Source organism: Leucopleurus acutus, assembly GCF_964270905.1.
Source record: "Leucopleurus acutus genome assembly, chromosome: 7".
In the NCBI taxonomy this organism is placed as follows: Eukaryota; Metazoa; Chordata; class Mammalia; order Artiodactyla; family Delphinidae; genus Leucopleurus; species Leucopleurus acutus.
In genome coordinates this window covers 80,732,189-80,751,638 of record NC_139150.1, presented here as the reverse complement: position 1 = coordinate 80,751,638, position 19,450 = coordinate 80,732,189, and the positions used below count along the sequence as shown (strand labels likewise).

At 42.2% G+C, this 19,450-nt stretch overlaps 1 protein-coding gene across 1 annotated transcript in view; it reads left to right on the top strand.

The window, feature by feature from the left end:
• The window catches only part of DCAF12 (DDB1 and CUL4 associated factor 12), a 40,624-nt gene extending 21,381 nt beyond the window's left edge, over nt 1-19,243 (top strand). Inside the window, exons 3-9 of the mRNA XM_082841983.1 lie at nt 1,549-1,755; nt 2,835-2,895; nt 11,862-12,055; nt 13,041-13,106; nt 14,493-14,655; nt 16,490-16,668; nt 17,192-19,243. Of these exons, the coding sequence (XP_082698109.1) occupies nt 1,549-1,755; nt 2,835-2,895; nt 11,862-12,055; nt 13,041-13,106; nt 14,493-14,655; nt 16,490-16,668; nt 17,192-17,350 (1,029 nt within the window). The 3' untranslated portion in view covers nt 17,351-19,243. The remainder of the gene's footprint in view (nt 1-1,548; nt 1,756-2,834; nt 2,896-11,861; nt 12,056-13,040; nt 13,107-14,492; nt 14,656-16,489; nt 16,669-17,191) is intronic.
• The last annotated feature ends 207 nt before the right edge of the window (nt 19,244-19,450 follow it).

Sequence of the window (19,450 nt, the reverse complement as noted above, 5' to 3'; positions counted from 1 at the left end):
ATATTTCTAGCATCTAGAACAATTATTGGCATTTAGTTGGTGCTGAATCAGTGAGTGAATAAATGAATCATTGAATCACATAAAGAGTTTAATAATAATAGACTCCAGGGACTTCCCTGGTGGCGCAGTGGTTAAGACTCTGCACTCCCAATGCAGGGGGCCCGGGTTCAATCCCTGGTAAGGGAACTAGATCCCACATGCATGCCGCAACTAAGAGTTCATGTGCCACAGCTAAGGAGCCTGCCTGCCACAACTAAGGAGCTCATGTGCCGCAACTAAGGAGCCTGCGAGCCACAACTAAGGAGCTGCCTGCCGCAACTAAGACCCAGCACACCCTAAAAAATAAATATTAAAAAAAAAAAGACTCCACTGGGAATGCCCTTTGTCTAAGACTGATCTTTGCCATAAAGTATTTCTCTGAATTGAATTTTGGAGAGTGAAAAGGGGTTAGTTTGTTACAGAAGTGGATAAGAGCATTTCAGGCAGAAGCAGCAGCATGAGCAAAGGCATGGTGGCACAAAACAGAATGTGTGTGTGATAGATAAGCAGTGAGATGAATATCTCTTACCTTGTCTTGTCTCAGGTCACTCTTGCAAATGTGGTAATGTTTATAGGTATGTCTAATAGTGGTTTTGATGTGTTTTGTTTATAAGCTTCTATGCATGGTTAGATAAGAATTAGTTATATAGGGACTTCCCTGGTGGTCCAGTGGTAAAGAATCCACCTTCTCCACTGCAATGAGAAGCCCGCGCACTGCAACGAAGAGCCCCCGCTCACCGCAACTAGAGAAAGCCTGCACTCAGCAAGGAAGACCCAATGCAGTCAAAAATAAAATAAATAAAATTTTAAAAAAATCTTTAAAAAACAAAACAGAAAAAGAATCCACCTTCTAATGCAGGGGACACAGGTTTGATCCCTGCTCGGGAAACTAAGATCCCACATGCCACAGGGCAACTAAGCCTGCATGCCACATCTAGCAAGCTCACGTGCCTCAACGAGAGAGCCCACGTGCCACAAACTACAGAGCCCATGTGCTCTGGAGCCCACTCGCCACAACTAGAGAGAAACCCAAGCAGACCATGCTCCATGATGAAAAGATCTGGCATGATTCAACAAGGATCCTGTGTGCCGCAACTAAGACCCAACACAGCCAAAAAAAAAAATTAAGGAAAATAAAGAAATAAAATAAATAAATAGTAAAAAAGAAGAGTTATATAAAATATGCTTGAACTGGTAGAAAACCTTTCATCAGGTTCATTAGATCCATAATCCTCTTTGAAGCCATCTTTGAATCCCAGGCAGAATTTACTTCTTCCTCTCTGTGTTTATGTAGCATATTATATCTATCTCTGTTATGTTTTCTTATTTACATGTTTCATTTGACTAGTGTCGCCCTGACCATGCGTTTAATAATGCCCAGGGTCTAACGTAGTAGACATTAATTAAATGTTTGATGGGTAACTGAGTGAATGAATGGATGTTTGTACCCAGCGTTAGCCACACTGAAGAGAAACTGCGTTCAGCTTCTTTATCCCTTTTCTCTTGTAGCTGTTTGTAGTGGATGTCCAGACAAGCCAGATCACCAAGATCCCCATTCTGAAGGACCGGGAGCCCGGCGGTGTGACACAGCAGGGCTGTGGTATCCATGCTATCGAGCTGAATCCCTCTAGAACACTGTTAGCCACCGGAGGAGACAACCCCAACAGCCTTGCTATCTACCGGCTGCCTACACTAGATCCTGTGTGTGTGGGAGATGTAAGTCTCCCCAATAATTGTAGATAGAGGTAGCCTTGTTTTTTAACAGAGCCCAGTCCTCATCCCACAAGCCCCCCAGGAAGGGACAGTTTCCTCTAGACTTCTGTGGACTTGGGTTGGGGGTGCGTAATGGTGAGGTATGGGGGTGGAGATTTCAGAGTTGGTGTTCCACTCACCACAGGGAGTATCAGATATGTTGGCAGAGGGTATGTCTGATAAAGAGGCGAGCAGTACACCTCAGAGGCCATCAGCGGTGGGTTGGTGTTTGAGTCCACACCACAGTGGTTACACATCTCCTACTGCCCATAGTCAGAAGGGTTTATTAAGTTATTCATTCAGCAACTATTTTTTGACCCTTCTATGGCCGGTCATTGTTTCAGACACTGGAGACATAGCAGTGAATAAAACAGACAAAGCCCCTACCCTCTTGAAGCCTGCACTCAAGTGAAGGGAGGCATATAAACCAACAAAAATGTACCAGCAGTATGTCAGAGTGTGATGAGTGCCGTGGAGAAGAGTAAAGGCAGGCTAAAGGGAGAGAGCATGGTGGAGAATGCTATTTCAGCGGATAGTTGGGAGGGCCTCTTTGATAAGAATGACATTTGAGCAGGGAGACTTAAAGGAAATGAGGGTGCAAGACATGCTGATGTCTGGAGGAAGAGAGTACCAGACAGATGGAACCGCATAGAGGTCAGTTGTAGCTATATTCTCCCAGGAAGCAAGGGGAGAGTGCGAGGAGGTGTGTTGGAGGGATGAGAAGTGGGTAATTGTGCGTAGGAACCACAAGTAGAACATCCAGAGATAGAATGCTAGAGCTGTGTGTCCACCGGCCATGTTTATTGTCCACAAGAATGCCAGTTTTATTCCAGCTTTGAGCTTCTCAAGACAGAAGTTAAAAATTGCGGGATCATTCCATTTGGGTTGAAATCACCAGAGATTAGAATTGTAATTTTTACAAAGATATTTTCAGTCAGACTCGTAAGCTTTTCAGGAGTGTACATTGTAATCCTTATTTTACTGATTTCTTTTTTTCCTTTTTTTTTTTCTCTCTCTGTACCTGTCATTCCCTCCTCTTGAAGGATGGACACAAGGACTGGATCTTTTCCATTGCATGGATCAGTGACACTATGGCGGTATCTGGTAAAATTGCCCTTTTGTAGGGAGTTCTGGTGTGGCAGGGAGGGAGGGAAGCTAGAAGTTGAAGAAGGAGAGTAGTGTGATTGGAAATAGCCCAGTAAACCGACCATCAGCGAGGGGCCAGGAAACCTTGTTTCTAATACTCTTTCTCCTGACTTACCATGTGATCTTGGATAAGTCATTCCCCTTGTATATTCCTGATCTGCAAAGTGGAAGTACTAGCACAATTATTCTTCATACTCTGCCTTGTTCCAAAGAGCCTGTGTATTAGCATGTTAGCCTCAACATTTTTGTGGGGCTTCACTGAGACAATAGTTGTGAAAGTGCTTTTGGAAAAGTTGGTGTGCTCTGCAAAGTATTAGGAGCAACTGTTACTTTCTGTACAACTATATAGTGTTGATAAAGCTATACAGGATTAGGGGAATTTCTCTCCCAGTGGTAGAACAGTCAGAAAAAATACATGGAAATGAGTGTAGAGAAGATAACCTAGAGATACTCAAATGCTTTCTGAATACCCACAGCAGCCTAGAAAGTAGGCTGAGAGTGCCAACCAGTTTTGCTGGGTACGTATATGTAAAAATATAATCCCCCATTCCAGATTCCCAAATTTTTAAAAAAAATGGTAAGAGTTGCTAAATTAAGTACTTCATGTGTGTTATCTCATAGAATCCTCAGAACAGTCCTAGAAGGTTTGCATTATGAGCCTTATTTCACAAATGAGAAAATGTAGATTCTGAGAAGTTATAATTTGCCAAAGGCTACACAGATGGTGAGAGATGGACTCAGGATCTGAATCCAGCTCTGAGTTCCAAGCCCATGCTTAGAACTGCTACGCACAAAGCTAAGGGAACGTAAATGTTTCTTCTTTGGATTCTTTGCAAGGCAATAGAAAGCAGCCAGGAGGGAAAATAAATCTAATGGACAAGCATAGTCACAGTTCAGAATTATTCAGTAGTGGTTCAGAAGCTTTTGGATTCCCTGTCATTTGTCTCCCCAAGAAATGAGAGCTCCTTGAAGGCAAAGGCTGAATCATGTCACCTCTATAGGGACTATCTGTATGACAGTAACTTGCACTAAGTGTGATTGTTAGGAGCCAGGACGTGGCTTATTCTGGGAGCTTCCCTTCTCTTTTTTCATATAGGCTGTGAGTATTCTATGTTTTCAGGCTGATAGCTTCCAAGTCTACATTTTGTGAACAGTATAGCAGGTTTTAAGAATATTGGCTCTAAAACAGGAACAGACTCACAGATATAGAATACAAAGCTGTGGTTACCAAAGGGGAGAGGGAGGGGGGAGGGACAAATTAGGATTATGGGATTAACCAATATAAACTACTGTATGTAAAATAGATTAGCAACAAGGATATACTGTATAGCAGGGGTCCCCAACCCCCAGACCGCGGACCGCTACCGGTCCATGGCCTGTTAGGAACTGGGCCACACAGCAGGAGGTGAGCTGCGGATGAGCGAGCAAAGCTTCATCTGCCGTTCCCCATCGCTCCCCAATGCTAGCATTACTGCCTGAACCATCTCCACTCCCCCACCTCCCCACCCCCCGGTCCATGGAAAAACTTTCTTCCATGAAACCGGTTCCTAGTCCCAGCAGTTGGGGACTGCTGCACAGGGAATTATACCCAGTATCTTGTAATAACCTATAATGGAATGTAATCTGCAAAAATAGTGAGTCACTTTGCTGTACACCTGAAACTAATATAATATTGTAAATCAGCTATATTTCAATTTAAAAAGAAAAAAGAATATTGGCTCTGAGTGAAAGACCAATATTCTGAAAACTGTAAAACATTTATGAAGGAAATTGAAGATGATACAAAGGAATGGAAAGATATCCCATGTTCTTGGATTGGAGGAATTAATATTGTTAAAATGTCTCTATTTCCCTAAACAATCTACAGATTTAATGCCATCCTTATCAAAATACCCATGACATTTTTCATAGAAGTAGAACAAACAATCCTAAACTCTATATGGAATCACAAAAGACCCCAAATTGCCAGAGCAATCTTGAGGAAAAAAAGAACAAAGCTAGAGATAGCATGCTCCCTGACTTCAGACTAAACGACAAAGCTTTGGTCATCAAAACAGCATGGTAAGACTTCCCTGGTGGCATAGTGGTTAAGAATCCACCTGCCAATGCAAGGGACACGAGTTCGAGCCCTGTTCCGGGAAGATCTCACATGCTGCGGAGCAACTAGGCCCATGCACCACAACTGCCAAGCCTGCACTCTAGAGCCCACGTGCCAAGAGCCCGTGCTCGGCAACAAGAGAAGCCACCGCAGTGAGGTGCCCATGTACCGCAGCGAAGAGCAGCCTCTGCTCGCCGCAACTAGAGAGAGCCTGTGTGCGGCAACGAAGACCCAACGCAGCCATAAAGTAATTAATTATTTTTTTAAAAAACCCAGCATGGTACTGGAACAAAAAGAGATATATAGATCCATGGGACAGAACAGAGAGCCCAGAAGTAAACCCACACACTTCTGGTCAATAAATCTATGACAAAGAATATACTATGGAGAAAAAACAGTCTCCAGTGAAGAGCGGTGCTGGAAAAACTGGACAGCTACATGTAAAAGAGTGAAATTAGAACATTTTCTCACACCAATATGCAAAACTAACAAAATGGTTTAAGGACCTAAATGGAAGACTGGAAACCGTAAAACTCCTAGAAGAAAACATAGGCAGAACACTCTTTGACATAAATTGTAGCAATATTTTTTTTTTGTAGCAATATTTTTCATCTCTCTCTCCTAAGGCAAAAGAAACGAGCAAAATTAAGCAAATGGGACCTAATTAAACTTAAAAGCTTTTGCATAGCAAAGGAAACCATCAACAGAACAGAAAGACAACCTATGGAATGGGAGAAAATGTTTGCAAATGATATGACCAATAAGGGTTATCCAAAATATATAAACAGCTCATACAACTCAATATAAAAAAATAAACAACCCAATTAAAAATTGGGCAGAAAACCTGGATAGACATTTTTTCCAAAGAAGATATACAGTGGCCAACAGGCACATGAGGAAATGCTCAAAACTGCTAATCATCAGAGAAATGCAAATCAAAACCACAGTGAGATAATAATCACTTCACACCTGTCAGAATGGCTGTCATCAAAAAGTCTTCAAATGTTGGTGAGGATGTGGAGGAAAGGGAACCCTAGTACACTGCTGGTAGGAATGTAAATTGGTGTGGCCATTATGAAAAAAAGTATAAATGTTCCTCAAAAAACTAAAAATAGGGACTTCCCTGGTGGTCCGGTGGTTAAGAATCTGCCTTCGTTAAGAATCTGCCTTCCAATGCAGGGGACGTGGGTTCGATCCCTGGTCAGGGAACTAAGATCCCACATGCTGCAGGGCAGCTAAGCCTGCATGCCACAACTACTGAGCCCTCACTCTAGAGCCCATGCACCACAACTAGAGAGCCTGCGTGCCACAACTACTGAGCCCATGTGCCACAACTAGAGAGAGGCCCGTGTGCCACAACGAAAGATCCCATATGCCGCACCGAAGATCCCATGTGCTGCAACTAAGACCCAACACAGCCAAATAAATAAATATTTTTTCAATTTAAAAAAATTGAAAAAAAACCCTAAAAATAGGACTACTATATGATCCAGCAATTCTACAGCTAGGTATATATTTAAAGAAAATGAAAACCCTAATTCGAAAAAATACACGCATCCCAGTATTCTTAGTAGCATCATATGTAATAGTCAAGATATGGAAGCAACCTATGTGTCTTATCAACAGATGAATGGATAAAGAAGATGTGGTACATATATACAATGGAATATTACTCAGCCATTAAAAAGAATGAAATAATGCCATTTGCAGCAACATGGATGGACCTGGAGATTATCATCCTAAGTGAAGTAAGTCAGACAGAGAAAGACAAATATCATATGATATTGCTTACATGTGGAATATAAAAAAAACCCACAACAACAAAAGTTCATACAAATGAACTTACTTACAAAACAGAAACAGACTCACAAACTTAGAGAATGAACTTACGGTTACCGGCAGGGAGGGATAGATTGGGAGTTTGGGATTGACATGTACACACTGCTATGTTTAAAATAGATAACCAGGGAATTCCCTGGTGGTCCAGCTGTTAGGACTCTGTGGTTTCACTGCAGAGGGTGCAGGTTCAATCCCTGGTCAGGGAACTAAGATCCCACAAGCCACGTGGCGTGGCCATAAAAAAATAAAATAGAAAAATAAAATAGATAACCAACAAGGACCTACTGTATAGCACAGGGAACTCTGCTCAACATTCTGTAATAACCTAAATGGGAAAAGAATTTGAAAGAGAATAGACACATGTATATGTATAACTGAATCACTTTGCTGTACACCTGAAACTAACATACTATTGTTAGTCAACTATACTCCAATATGAAATAAAAGTTTTTTAAAAAGATGTGGTATATATACACAATGGACTATTACTCAGCCATTAAAAAGGAATGAAATTCTGCCATTTGCAACAATGTGGATGAACCTAGAGGGTATTATGCTTAGTGAAATAAGTCAGAGAAAAACAAACACTTTACTACTTATATGTGGAATCAAAAAAATAAATAAAATGAACGTATATAACAAAACAGAAACAAATTCACAGATAAAGAGAACAAACTAGTGGTTACCAGGGGGGAGAAGGAGGGGGCAAGATAGAAGTATAGAATTAAGAGATACAAAGTACTGTGTATAAAATAAGCAACAGGGCTTCCCTGGTGGCACAGTGGTTAAGCATCCGCTTGCCAATGCAGGGGACACAGGTTCAAGCCCTGGTCCGGGAAGATCCCACATGCCACGGAGCAACTAAGCCCATGTGCCACAACTACTGAGCGTGTGCTCTAGAACCTGTGAGCCACAACTACTGAAGCCTGTGCACCTAGAGCCTATGCTCTGCAACAAGAGAAGCCACCGCAATGAGAAGCCTGCGCACTGCAACGAAGAGTAGTCCCCGCTCGCCGCAACTGGAGAAAGCCCGCGTGCAGCAATGAAGACCCAACGCAGCCAAAAATAAAATAAATAAATTTATAAAAAATAAAATAAGCAACAAGGATATATTGTATGGCACAGGGAAATATGGTCATTATTTTATAATAATCTTAAATAGAGTATAAAAATAATGCATCACTGTGTGTACACCTGAAACTAATATTATATTTTAAGTGAATTATAGTTTAATGAAAAATTAAAATCTAAATGTTCGTGATAATTCTCATCTTCTACTGAGACTTTAATTATGATAATATAGAATACACCTTCCTTATAAACTGTAGAATCACTATAAATCAACATACACAACAAAAATCCTTCCATCGATGTTCCTAATATATAATTTTGCCATCTAAATTGAGGAAATATAGCTTTGTAAAAGTACTAATCTTCAAATGCTCTGTTCTCCAAATTGTTAAATGTTGAAAGAAGCTGTGTTTCAGTTTCCTAATCATCAAAGTAAGTTAGTACACTTCCCTACCTTAGTGATGGAGTTGCTGTGTGACATACTGTTGACAATTATGGAAGACAGTAAAAACACAGTATACATTTTATTTATTTATTTTTTAAAAATCCTCCCAGCTCAACCTTCCCATTTGTTCAAAGGCAGAACAACCACAGTGAAAGAAGCCCAGGAAGTGTTAGCTACTGATCTGTGCTGTCTTTTTTTTTTTTTAATATTTATTTATTGGCTGTGTTGGATCTTAGTTGAGGCACACGGGATCATTCGCTGGCGGGCGGGCCTCAGCAGTTACAGCACGTGGGCTCTCTAGTGGCGCAAGAGCTCTAGAGCGCCCGGGTTTAGTTGCCCTGCGGCATGTGGGATCTTAGTTCCCCGATCAGGGATCGAACCTGCGTCCCCTGCATTGGAAGGCAGATTCTTAACCACTGGCTCACCAGGGAAGTCCCCAGTATACATTTTAAAACTAATATGTGCAGAGACAATTAACGAGGAGCCCAATTTGGAGGAGTGTTATACTATACAAAGATTGAGAAACTGCCTCAAAATTTTGCAGTAAGCAGCTCAGTTGGAAATAGTTCTAACGTTCAGCTGTGCAGGAGGGCAGGGGACAGTGTTTCTCTTGGGGAGTTCCCTGGCGGTCCAGTGGTTAGGACTCCATGCTTCCACTGTAGGGGGCCTGGGTTCAATCCCTGGTCAGGGAACTGAGATCCCGCAAGCTGCATGGTACGGCCAAAAAAAAAAAAAAGTTTCTTTTGAATTTTCAGTTCTGCTTTGTTCACATCCAAATCAGGAATTTCATACTCTGAGAGGTCACATCAGCAAGAAAGTCCAAATAGTTTTAAGTCAATGTAGATGTCTTGTTAAATTGGAAATAAACAAGGTTTTATTATTTATAAAAAAGTGTTTGATGTACCATTAACAGTTTTTGCTGCATTTAAAAAAAAAAGAGTATTGGCTCTGATAATAAAGATCTGAATTTGAATCCTGGTCTTACCACTTATTAGCACAGAGGGCAAGTTATTTAAGGCTTTTGAGACTTGAATTTCCTCATCTGTAACATGGATAATGATTATATATACTTCACAGGGTCATTGGGAAGATCAGATGAGGTAGTGCTTAGTGGCTGCCATATTGAAAATGCTCAATACTTGTTAACCAGTGTTAATGTTCAGACTTGATGATGAGCATCAACCCCTGAACATTCCCCTCAAATTCAGTGTATTCAAACTCATCATCTCCCTTCCAGGACCTCACCTCCCCCTGCCATTGACATATATTCGTAAATTCTCCCACCTTCCACCTAGATGCACAGCCAGAGAACTAAGACTCTTCAGTATCCTTAGATTACCAAGCCATGTTGATTCTGTTTTCTAAAATATCTCTTATATCCATCAATTTCTTTTCTATCTTGTCTACTTCAGTGCTCATCGTCTATCTTTTGAATTACCCCAATGTCCTTCCATATTTTCTCTCTGCCTCTAGTCTTGTCTCCTCCAATCTAATCTTCATGTTGCTGCCAGATTAGTTCTTAAAATAATTTTTTCTTTACTGTAAAAGTAATACATGTTTATTGTAAGAATTTTTTTTAATTCAAATAAACAAAAAAGGAAAGAATTACCCACACAGTTTGTGCCCAGAGATAGTCACTGTTAACAATTTGAAATCAATCCTGCTAGTCTTTTTTCAGTACATATTTGAGTTGTTAAAATGGAATTATCAGTAGGTTAAAATGGGATCATATAGAGGGATGGATATATGTATAGATATATGATATGCCGAATATAAGAAAATGTTGATAGTAGACTATAGGTGTAAGTATACAATTCATTGTAAAATTCTTTCAACATTTCAATATGCTTGAAATTTTTCATAATAAAACTTGTATAGTTTTATTTTTTTAATTTGTATTATAAACCGTACGTAGTTCTCTAGATGTGCCCTTCACTCTCTGGCCTTTTCTAGATTTCACACATGATGAGCCCTCTACTTTGAACCTTTGTCCACAAACCTTATGATACAAACAAGTTGGATGATATTTATCCCATGTTAGACAATTTTTACCGTGAACTATTCAGGAGATTTGCAGTGTGAGAAGGGCACCTTCTGGTCTCAAAGGGGTGTTGGCAGATAATGCTACTGGAAAGGAATTTGAAAACATTTTTTTATTGGTTATTTTATTTTATTTTTTTATTTATTTTTGGCTGAGTTGGGTCTTTGTTGCTGGGTGTGGGCTTTCTCTAGTTGTGGGAGCAGGGGCTACTCTTCGTTGTGGTGCGCGGGCTTCTCATTGCAGTGGCTTCTCTTGTTGCGGAGCATGGGCTCTAGGCTTGCGGGCTTCAGTAGTTGAGGCTCACGGGCTCTAGAGCGCAGGCTCAGTAGTTGTGGCGCACGGGCTTAGTTGCTCCGCGGCATGTGGGATCTTCCCAGACCAGTGCTGAAACCCGTGTCCTCTGCATTGGCAGGCGGATTCTTAACTACTGCGCCACCAGGGAAGCTCTTTTTATTGGTTCTTGATATACTGTTTTATGACTATACCATAGACTTGTTTTTAAGTGCTTCATTATGTTCCCTAAGGAAAACTGTTTATGTTTTTAAGCATTCATCTTAATGTAGAACAGTCATTCTTAAGGCATTTTGTTTTAATTTATTTTATTTTATTTATTTTTGGCTGTGTTGGGTCTTCTTTGCGGTGCGCGGGCTTCTCACTGCGGTGGCTTCTCTTGTTGAGGAGCACGGGCTCTAGGCGCACGGGCTTCAGTAGTTGCAGCACGCGGGCTCCATTGTTGTGGCTCGCGGGCTCTAGAGCGCAGGCTCAGTAGTTGTGGCGCATGGGCTTAGTTGCTCCGCGGCATGTAGGATCTTCCTGGACCAGGGCTCGAACCCGTGTCCCCTGCATTGCCAGGCAGATTCTTAACCACTGCACCACCAGGGAAGCCCAGAACAGTCATTCTTAATTCAGGGATTATGGTTTCTTCAAGAGGCCCATGAAGCTCCCTGAAACTGAGTGTGCAAGGTAGGTTTTTTGTGTATTTTTCTAGAGAAAGGGGTCTTTAACATTCCTAAGTCTGTCAGAGGGGTACATGACTCAGAAAATATTAAGCATCACTGATCGAAAGTGGAAGTTTCCAAACCCTATTGCCTAGTAGAAATCACCTATGCATGTATGCCCAAGTGACCTAAGCATTTGGCTTGGAAAATTACTGAGCTTTATCAAATGTATTCTCTCTTTTCAAAAGTCCCACCAACTACGTTACACTTAAAGGTTATATTTTGACTCCTACACCTCAGTTGAATCATCCTCTTGGTGTAGCTATTAAAATACATACTGCTTTCTGTTTTGGTGTGGGCCACCTGGCCAGGCTTCAGCACATATGAGCATGGTGCACAAAGAGCTAGACTAAGAAATCCCATTTGGCTTCTGTGGGACTGTCTCATGGAAAGTTGGATATGTCTGACATCTGTGGTTTCCTTGCCCTACAGGCTCACGCGATGGTTCTATGGGACTCTGGGAGGTGACAGATGATGTGTTAACCAAAAGTGATGCAAGACACAATGTGTCACAGGTCCCTGTGTATGCTCACATCACTCACAAGGCCTTAAAGGACATCCCCAAGGAGGACACAAACCCTGACAACTGCAAGGTCCGAGCTCTGGCCTTCAACAACAAGAACAAGGTATGAGCTTGCCAAAGGTTCCCTGAAGCCTGTTCCTCTTGCTTCAGATTCTTGGCTTATGTCTTGGGAGGTGCACTGTCCTTCTCCTTCTCCTTCCCCAAGTCAGAGCTTACTACATAACTCAGTTCTGAGCCCACAGAGCATCTCTTGAAGGCTGAGGGATGCTTAGTTATAATCTCTCTCTAAGAAAGATTATAACTGAAATTATGAAAGCCACCCCTTGCATTGAGTATTCTCTGGATGGTTCATATCTGTTAGCCTCTCAGAGTTTCCCCAGGGCCACTCTGATTTGACTGTCTCTCATTTGCACGTGATCCTGCCGGTGCTCTATTTTGGGTGTGATTTTCCTACATGCAATCACTTTCTTCTCTCTTGTATTCAGTTTCTTTTCATTCTTTACTGCCTCTTCTCAACACTGCCATCAAGTCTTAACTTAATCATTGGAGTCAGATCTGAAACTGCTGGGCTATTAAGTAGAGTGTTAGTATGGAGACCCAGAGCCAGAAGAGAAGAAAGGCTCTTTTCCCAAAATTTGAATCGGGCCACAATTTGAGGGGTAGTTCCCTTAGCCGCCTCCTATCTCTCATCCATATTTATGGGTTAGGGGTAGACTTATCTCTCCCAGCTCAGACCCTCTACTTATAGAAGCTCTCACACTGAGACTTACAAAACTGTCTTTCATGTGCATGCTCTGCTCTAACTATCAAACAGGATGTCATGTGTATGATTGTATAGTATGGGCTTTTTTAACCATGGGTGTCTATGTTCAAACCAGGACTTGCTTCTTGGGTTCTGTCAAGAAGCAGCCTTGCTTTAATATGCTGTACAGCTGCATTTTGTAGGGTAAGATGATGGGCTGATAATCCCTGGCACCATCATAGGATAGGAGTGAGTAATGGGAGGACCCCAACCTGCAGGGTCTTCCCCTGCTTACTGTTATATATTAGTTGCTGTGAGTATAACCTGTTTTTCATTGCTTTTGCAGGAATTGGGAGCAGTATCTCTGGATGGCTACTTTCATCTCTGGAAGGCTGAAAATACACTGTCTAAGGTATGATGAACATGACTTAGTAGTTTCACCTTATAGTTAAAATACTTTAATTCTCCCTAAACTTTTTCATTCTTGTCTAAAGCACGAATTCTCCAAGGATCTGGGCATGTGATTGCATAGTGCATGAAATTCTGAGTCTGGCCTGCCCCTCTTAAAAGTCTTTTAAAGAAGTCAGAGGGAACCCAGCAGAAACTATGTTATCAGTTGATCGGAGTAACATGTACAGGATAATCTACGCATTTCCTTTACCCAACAATAAGAGATCTGTCTATTTCCTGTGAAATAATTAATATAGAACAACTTACAGCAATTTCATGACAGGGATACTGGCAAACTGAGTAAATTTTTATGCTCTTCAGAGAAGGTGAAAATGACTGATTAAAGTAATGTCCAGAACTGGAAAAAAAAAAAAAAAAGAGGGGGTGATTCTTTCACATTGCAAAGACTTGCTGAGAGACTCCTTTAACTAGCAGTCTTCCAATCCACAGTGCATTTAAGTATTTGCTTATGGATTATTGACTATTTGCAATATTGTGAGGGCAGGAAAAACCTAAATGTTAGGAGCCATTGGCAACCGAAGATCAATTAAACTAAGATTAATCATCTCTAAAATAATCATGTAAGGTATGGATTTAATTTACAGTATTTGCAAGCACCTTTTACCTAAAGTTAAACCTACCCGTGGATCGTTTGTTCTCTTCTTATTCCAGAGGCCTTTGCTGCTTATAACTTCTATGATAGACTCTTTTTCAAGAGGAAGCAGAGCTCCAGGAATTATTGATTTCCTTCGTGTCACAGCAGCCTTTGAGCTCCACTGACCTTGCTTGGTCCCTTACGTGCAGTAGCCACTGAGGACTGGCTAAATGACAAGGATCAGGGTTAAGGCTGATTGGGGTTACCTGGGGTTGAGCAGTCCCACGAGTGTGCTTTCTATAGTGTACAACTCCCATACAGTTGGGGAGTTAGGCTGAGGGTAGCCAGAAATCAGCCCCTTTACCTGAAGATCAGTGAGAAGGGTAGTGGCTCTTCCCAGCAGAGAGAACAGAGTGGGACCTTGGCTTTAGTGCCCTGGGGTTATCCCTGGAAACAGCCTGTGGCTTTTGACCTTTCTCTCTGCTTCTGATTATTTAATTCGAGCTTGACCTTTTTCCCTAACTGGTCCTCTTCAGTACCTAGATCTTGTTTAGTATCATCATTCTTTCTTTCTCTTACATACGTAGGGGTGGAGCAGGATGTTATTTCCTTAATTGGTACATGTCTTTTTGTCTGTGACTTTGTTTGTCTGGTATATGAGGAAAGCCCACAGAGGTGGGCATCTAAGAACAATGCCCTGCCGTGTGCTTTCCGGTAATGCCATAGGTGCATCTCTTCTCTCTCTGTTTTCAGCTCCTCTCCACCAAATTGCCATATTGCCGTGAGAATGTGTGCCTGGCCTATGGTAGTGAGTGGTCAGTGTATGCAGTGGGCTCCCAAGCTCATGTCTCCTTCTTGGATCCACGGCAACCATCATACAACGTCAAGTCTGTCTGCTCCAGGGAGCGAGGCAGTGGTAAGAGGCCCCCATGTGCCCCTCAGGCTTACAGCTGCGTTGTGAATGGGTTTTGACCTTCAGTTTCAATATTGATCCAAACAAATATAGTGATCTTTATGGAACCTGGTGGAGCAAATATAGTGATCTTTATGGAACCTGGTGGAGGTGTTTGGTGACACAGAGGGGAGATTGAATACCTGCATATGGCAGCAAAGCTTCGCACACCGCACACAAACGTGTGGCCACAGAAGCCTTTGATGGAAACCAATAGTCAGCGTATTGGTGGTTTCCTTGTTCTTCCACAGAGCCCTACTCCTTGTGGTAGTTTTTTGCTGGGACCCTACCTGAAGTATAAAATTCTTTTATGCTAAGGGATGATGTGGTGGGGTGAGGAGGATTTTACAGAGGGGCATGAGGAAACTTTTGGGGGTGATAAATATGTTATTTTGATTGTGGTGGTGGTGTCATGGATATATACATATATTAAAACTTCAAATTGTATACCTTGAATATGTGCAGTGTATTCTATGTCAATTATACCTCAATAAAGCTGAAGAAAATTTTCAGTTTAGTTCTTACCCACTGGGTGAATTAGGCTTCAGGCCCCCCCGCCTCCCAATCTTTAATAGCGTATTCTCTCTGAGGGCACCCTCATTCTTCATTGAGGAATAAAAAGAGACTTAACATTTGTACTGTACTTTAAGATTTCAGAATACCTTTGTCTGACATCTCATTTCATCTTACCAAGGACCCTGTGGGAAGCAGTTTACACCCTATTTTATAGATGAGGAGACTGAGACCCAGATTGGTTAAATAACTTGCCAAACACCACACAGGTTGGTGGGGGAACAGCCAGGGACCAGAATCCAGGTTGTCCAACTTAACAAAATGTGTTTCCTTCTTCATCTGACATTGTCCCCCTTCTCATGCAAAAATGTGGCTACGTTATCCTGGGAGTCCTAAAAGGCACAGTATCTTCTCTTTCAAGTAGTATTTATTTTTGTGTAGATGCTGCAGTTTTGGCCATTGTTTTAGATTTGTTTTCAGTTATTCTTGAAATACATTTCAGAACAGAGAGAATACTGTGTGTAAGGAAAGTAGTAAGGGAAAGAATAAATAGTCTTGGCCGGAATGATGTCTGCAATGAAGTTTTAAGAGATTTTGGTTACTGTTACAGGAGTAGCTTGCAAACCTAATAAGGAAATACTGATTTCACAGATATTAGTGAGCACCTCTTTTGTACTTAGAGACATCTTCACATCCCATGCACTTATCTGATCCACAGATGCAGCAGATGTATTTTCCCTGTGACCCAAAGTGATCAGGTGACTTGTCTTAAATTCACAGTGAGAGACAGTGCACCTTTGAGTGCTTCAGTTCTAGGCTGTTTGCCACTCTCATAACACACTTAATACCAGATAAAGACCTCTTGCAGTGCCATGGTAGTGGTTTTAGGTCAAATACAAGAAAGTCCTTGTTAATGTAATGATTTGTAAATATGCAGATTACCCTCAGTTTCAGTATGGGTTGGAAACATATAATGGAGAAGAACTTAGAGTTATGAAAGGTGGCTTCAGAGTGAGTCGAGGGGAGGCAAGCAGGTTCAGGGCATACTTACGGTCTTGGGCCCAAAGCATCTTGGATATCATCAGGCATTTGGTACTTCTGAGGCTTATGGGAAGGTTCCTGTTAGTGTGTGGATGGGCAGTGTGGCATCGGGGTTCTCTGGCTTGTGCATGAGCTAGGTCTGCCTTGGGAAAGGCGCTGTGGTATTTAGGGGTGCCATGTGAACTCAGTGTCAGAGAAGTTCCGGCTAGCAGACCTGATTGCCCTTTACTTTTCTCTCTCTCAGGTATCCGGTCAGTGAGCTTCTATGAGCACATCATCACTGTGGGCACAGGGCAGGGCTCCCTGCTATTCTATGACATCCGAGCTCAGAGGTTCCTGGAAGAGAGGCTCTCGGCTTGTTATGGGTCCAAGCCCAGACTAGCAGGGGAGAATCTGAAACTAACGACTGGCAGAGGCTGGCTGGTGAGTAAGCCCATGCCTCACATGGTTACTGGACAGTGATGGAAAAGTTGTATTCACTCTACCCACCCACTCCCACCCCCACTGACACACCACCTACCACATAGTTTTTCACTAGTAAGAGACACTCCTTGGAGCAAAGAAAGGCACTTTCCCTTGGTTTTGTTTTTGTGTCTGCATGTCTGCGGGAAAACAGGCCCAGTAAGACACACCGGTTGGCCCAGAATAACCCCCAGGTGATAATAGAGCTGGAAGGAGAGGAACCTCCCACTGAGGCTGCCAGTGAATTGGGAAAGCATTTGGTTCCAGCAGTCCTGAGAAGACCTTCGGTTTGTGTAGCAATTCTTCAGCCTGCTTGGCTCCTCCCTAATGTTCATTTGGAAAAATGGGGCTCCAGCTCCCCTGAGCACCAGTCTCCTGTATAGATATAGGACCCTCTCCTCTTAAGGAGCCCAGAAAGCATTCTTGTCCCTTCTTTCCCTTTTCTGCCCCACGGCGAGTGCTCAGAGTCTCTTATTTCCCACAGAATCATGACGAAACCTGGAGGAGTTACTTTTCGGACACTGATTCCTTCCCCAACGCTGTCTACACACACTGCTACGACTCGTCTGGAACGAAGCTCTTCGTGGCAGGAGGACCCCTCCCTTCAGGACTCCATGGAAATTACGCTGGGCTCTGGAGTTAACGGCAACTAAGTCTCTCCCAGAATGCACAGAAATTCACTAACTTCCATCCTCAGTTTCCATTTCTTATTTTGATTTTTTTCCAGTGGTGTGAGTCCCTCATATTTTAGTGGGAATGCCAGAGTTTGCCTATGGTTTAGGCACTTGACAGGAAGAACCTCTGTACAGAAATCTAAAGGGTTTTCTCTTTTTTTTTTCCTTTTTTCCCTTTTGGTAAGCAGAATTTTACTTTACTATCTTTTTTCTTTCTGGCTTCTCAATCAGACATTGTTAATTCCTGTTTATATTTTTTTTTTAAGTGACACACAGTCTCCCCTCTGGCTTCTTTAGGTTGACATAGTCATTCTCACCCTTACTTCACTCTTGAGAGGTGGGGCTCCTTTATAATTATATGGTTGCTGTCAGACTTTCTGTGAAAGTTTGGGGGCTGTGTGTGTGTGTGTGTGTGAGAACTTGTGTGCCTGCGAGTACTGTTTGTCACTGAAATTATCTGGAGTGAGGATTACTGTAATTAAAATATTTATAAAAGAAACAACTATATTCACAGAGTCCAGCTTTGGGACTAGTTTTTATCTTGTTTTGTAAAGTCTAACAACACTGATTATAGGAAGTAAAAATAGAAAGGAAAACAAATCACCAGTAGGAAACCCTTTGAGTTAGATTGAAAGCTTCCTGGGGACTCATGCCAGGACTCCAAAGTAATCCATCTCCCACCTGCCTTCCCATCTGTGTGTCCCCCAGGTGAGAACATTTCTGTGTATGTGTCACTTCCACTTCAGTTTCCCATCTGGTTAAATCAATGGCCACTCCCCCCAAAACATCAGGGTCTCCATCCAAGATGCAGCTCTGGAGGCTACAGAAGCCTTGGTAGGACTTCGTAAAAAGAATCTACATCCAAACCTCCCTCTCCCTCCTCTCAAATAAGACCTGATCTGGTTTCTCAGGGGCCTGGAGCTGGGGGCCTCAAGTCTGCTAAAATTCACATACTCGGTCCCCTTGGCTTTGGGGAGAAACTTCTTTGCCCTTCTTCTAATCTCCCCAGTGGATTTTGCTTTTGTTTTCTAAATTGGGTTCAGTTCTGGAGGGTGGGGGTGAACAGGGGATTTATCTGTGTGTAGTGAGTGCTTCCTGTGTGTAATGTTTGTTTTTCTTAGTACAGTGGAGCCACTCTGTTGGCTCAGCCCTGGGATGGCGATGAGGTGGCCTACAGCCAACAGTGGTGTGCATGTAAAGCATCTATGTGATTAGTAATTTGTTCCTCCCTCGAACTGTCTGTTTAGTCTGAGGTTTTTAAACTTGCAGGCAACTGACCGTGATGTCCAGTTACTCCTTGCTTTTTATGCATCATGTTGCAGATAATAGCTGTTCCCACCCACAAACTCCTCCACCATTCTAAACACATACTCTGCTTCTGTCAGCAGCCCATTCTGCGGAAAGGAAGTCATATTCCTGCACTCTGATTTCTAAGTTGCTTTCCCAGTTATCCCCCTCTGCTCTGGGAGTAAGTGGGGAGATTGAAAAAAAAGAATGTCTTCTCCTTGGTGGGGAGGGGAGACAGCAGGTCCACCCTATCTTGCTGTGGTACAAGTCATACACCACAGGTTCTAGAATTCTCATCTTCTAACCTAGAGAAATAGGTGCTATAAAACAGGGAATTAAGCAAAATGCTGGATGCTACAGATCTTTTAATTGTCTTAATTTTTTTCTATTATTAAACTACAAGCTGTAGATTTCTTAGTTCTCACAGAACTCATTTTAAACCTACTTGTATAAAAAAAAAAATCTTAAGTAGGATGTTTTGTACTGTTGCCAGACCCTCTTCTGTGATGGGTAATGCATTTGATTGTTTGAGATTTTGTTTTTAAAAATGTAGCACTTGACTTTTTGCCAAGTAAAAAAAATAAATAAATCTTATTCCAATGCAAAGTTTGAGTATGTATAGCCAAGAGACAGCAGGAAAAAGGCCCCAAATGACTGGTTGGAAGGTCAGCTTGGGGTGGTTGGATTGCTTGGAGCAGAAGAACACAGGAGTTCCCTCAAGGGTAAAGGCAAGTCAAGGGCAAACACACAAACACTAAGACCTGCTCTTGCTCCTTGTCCCC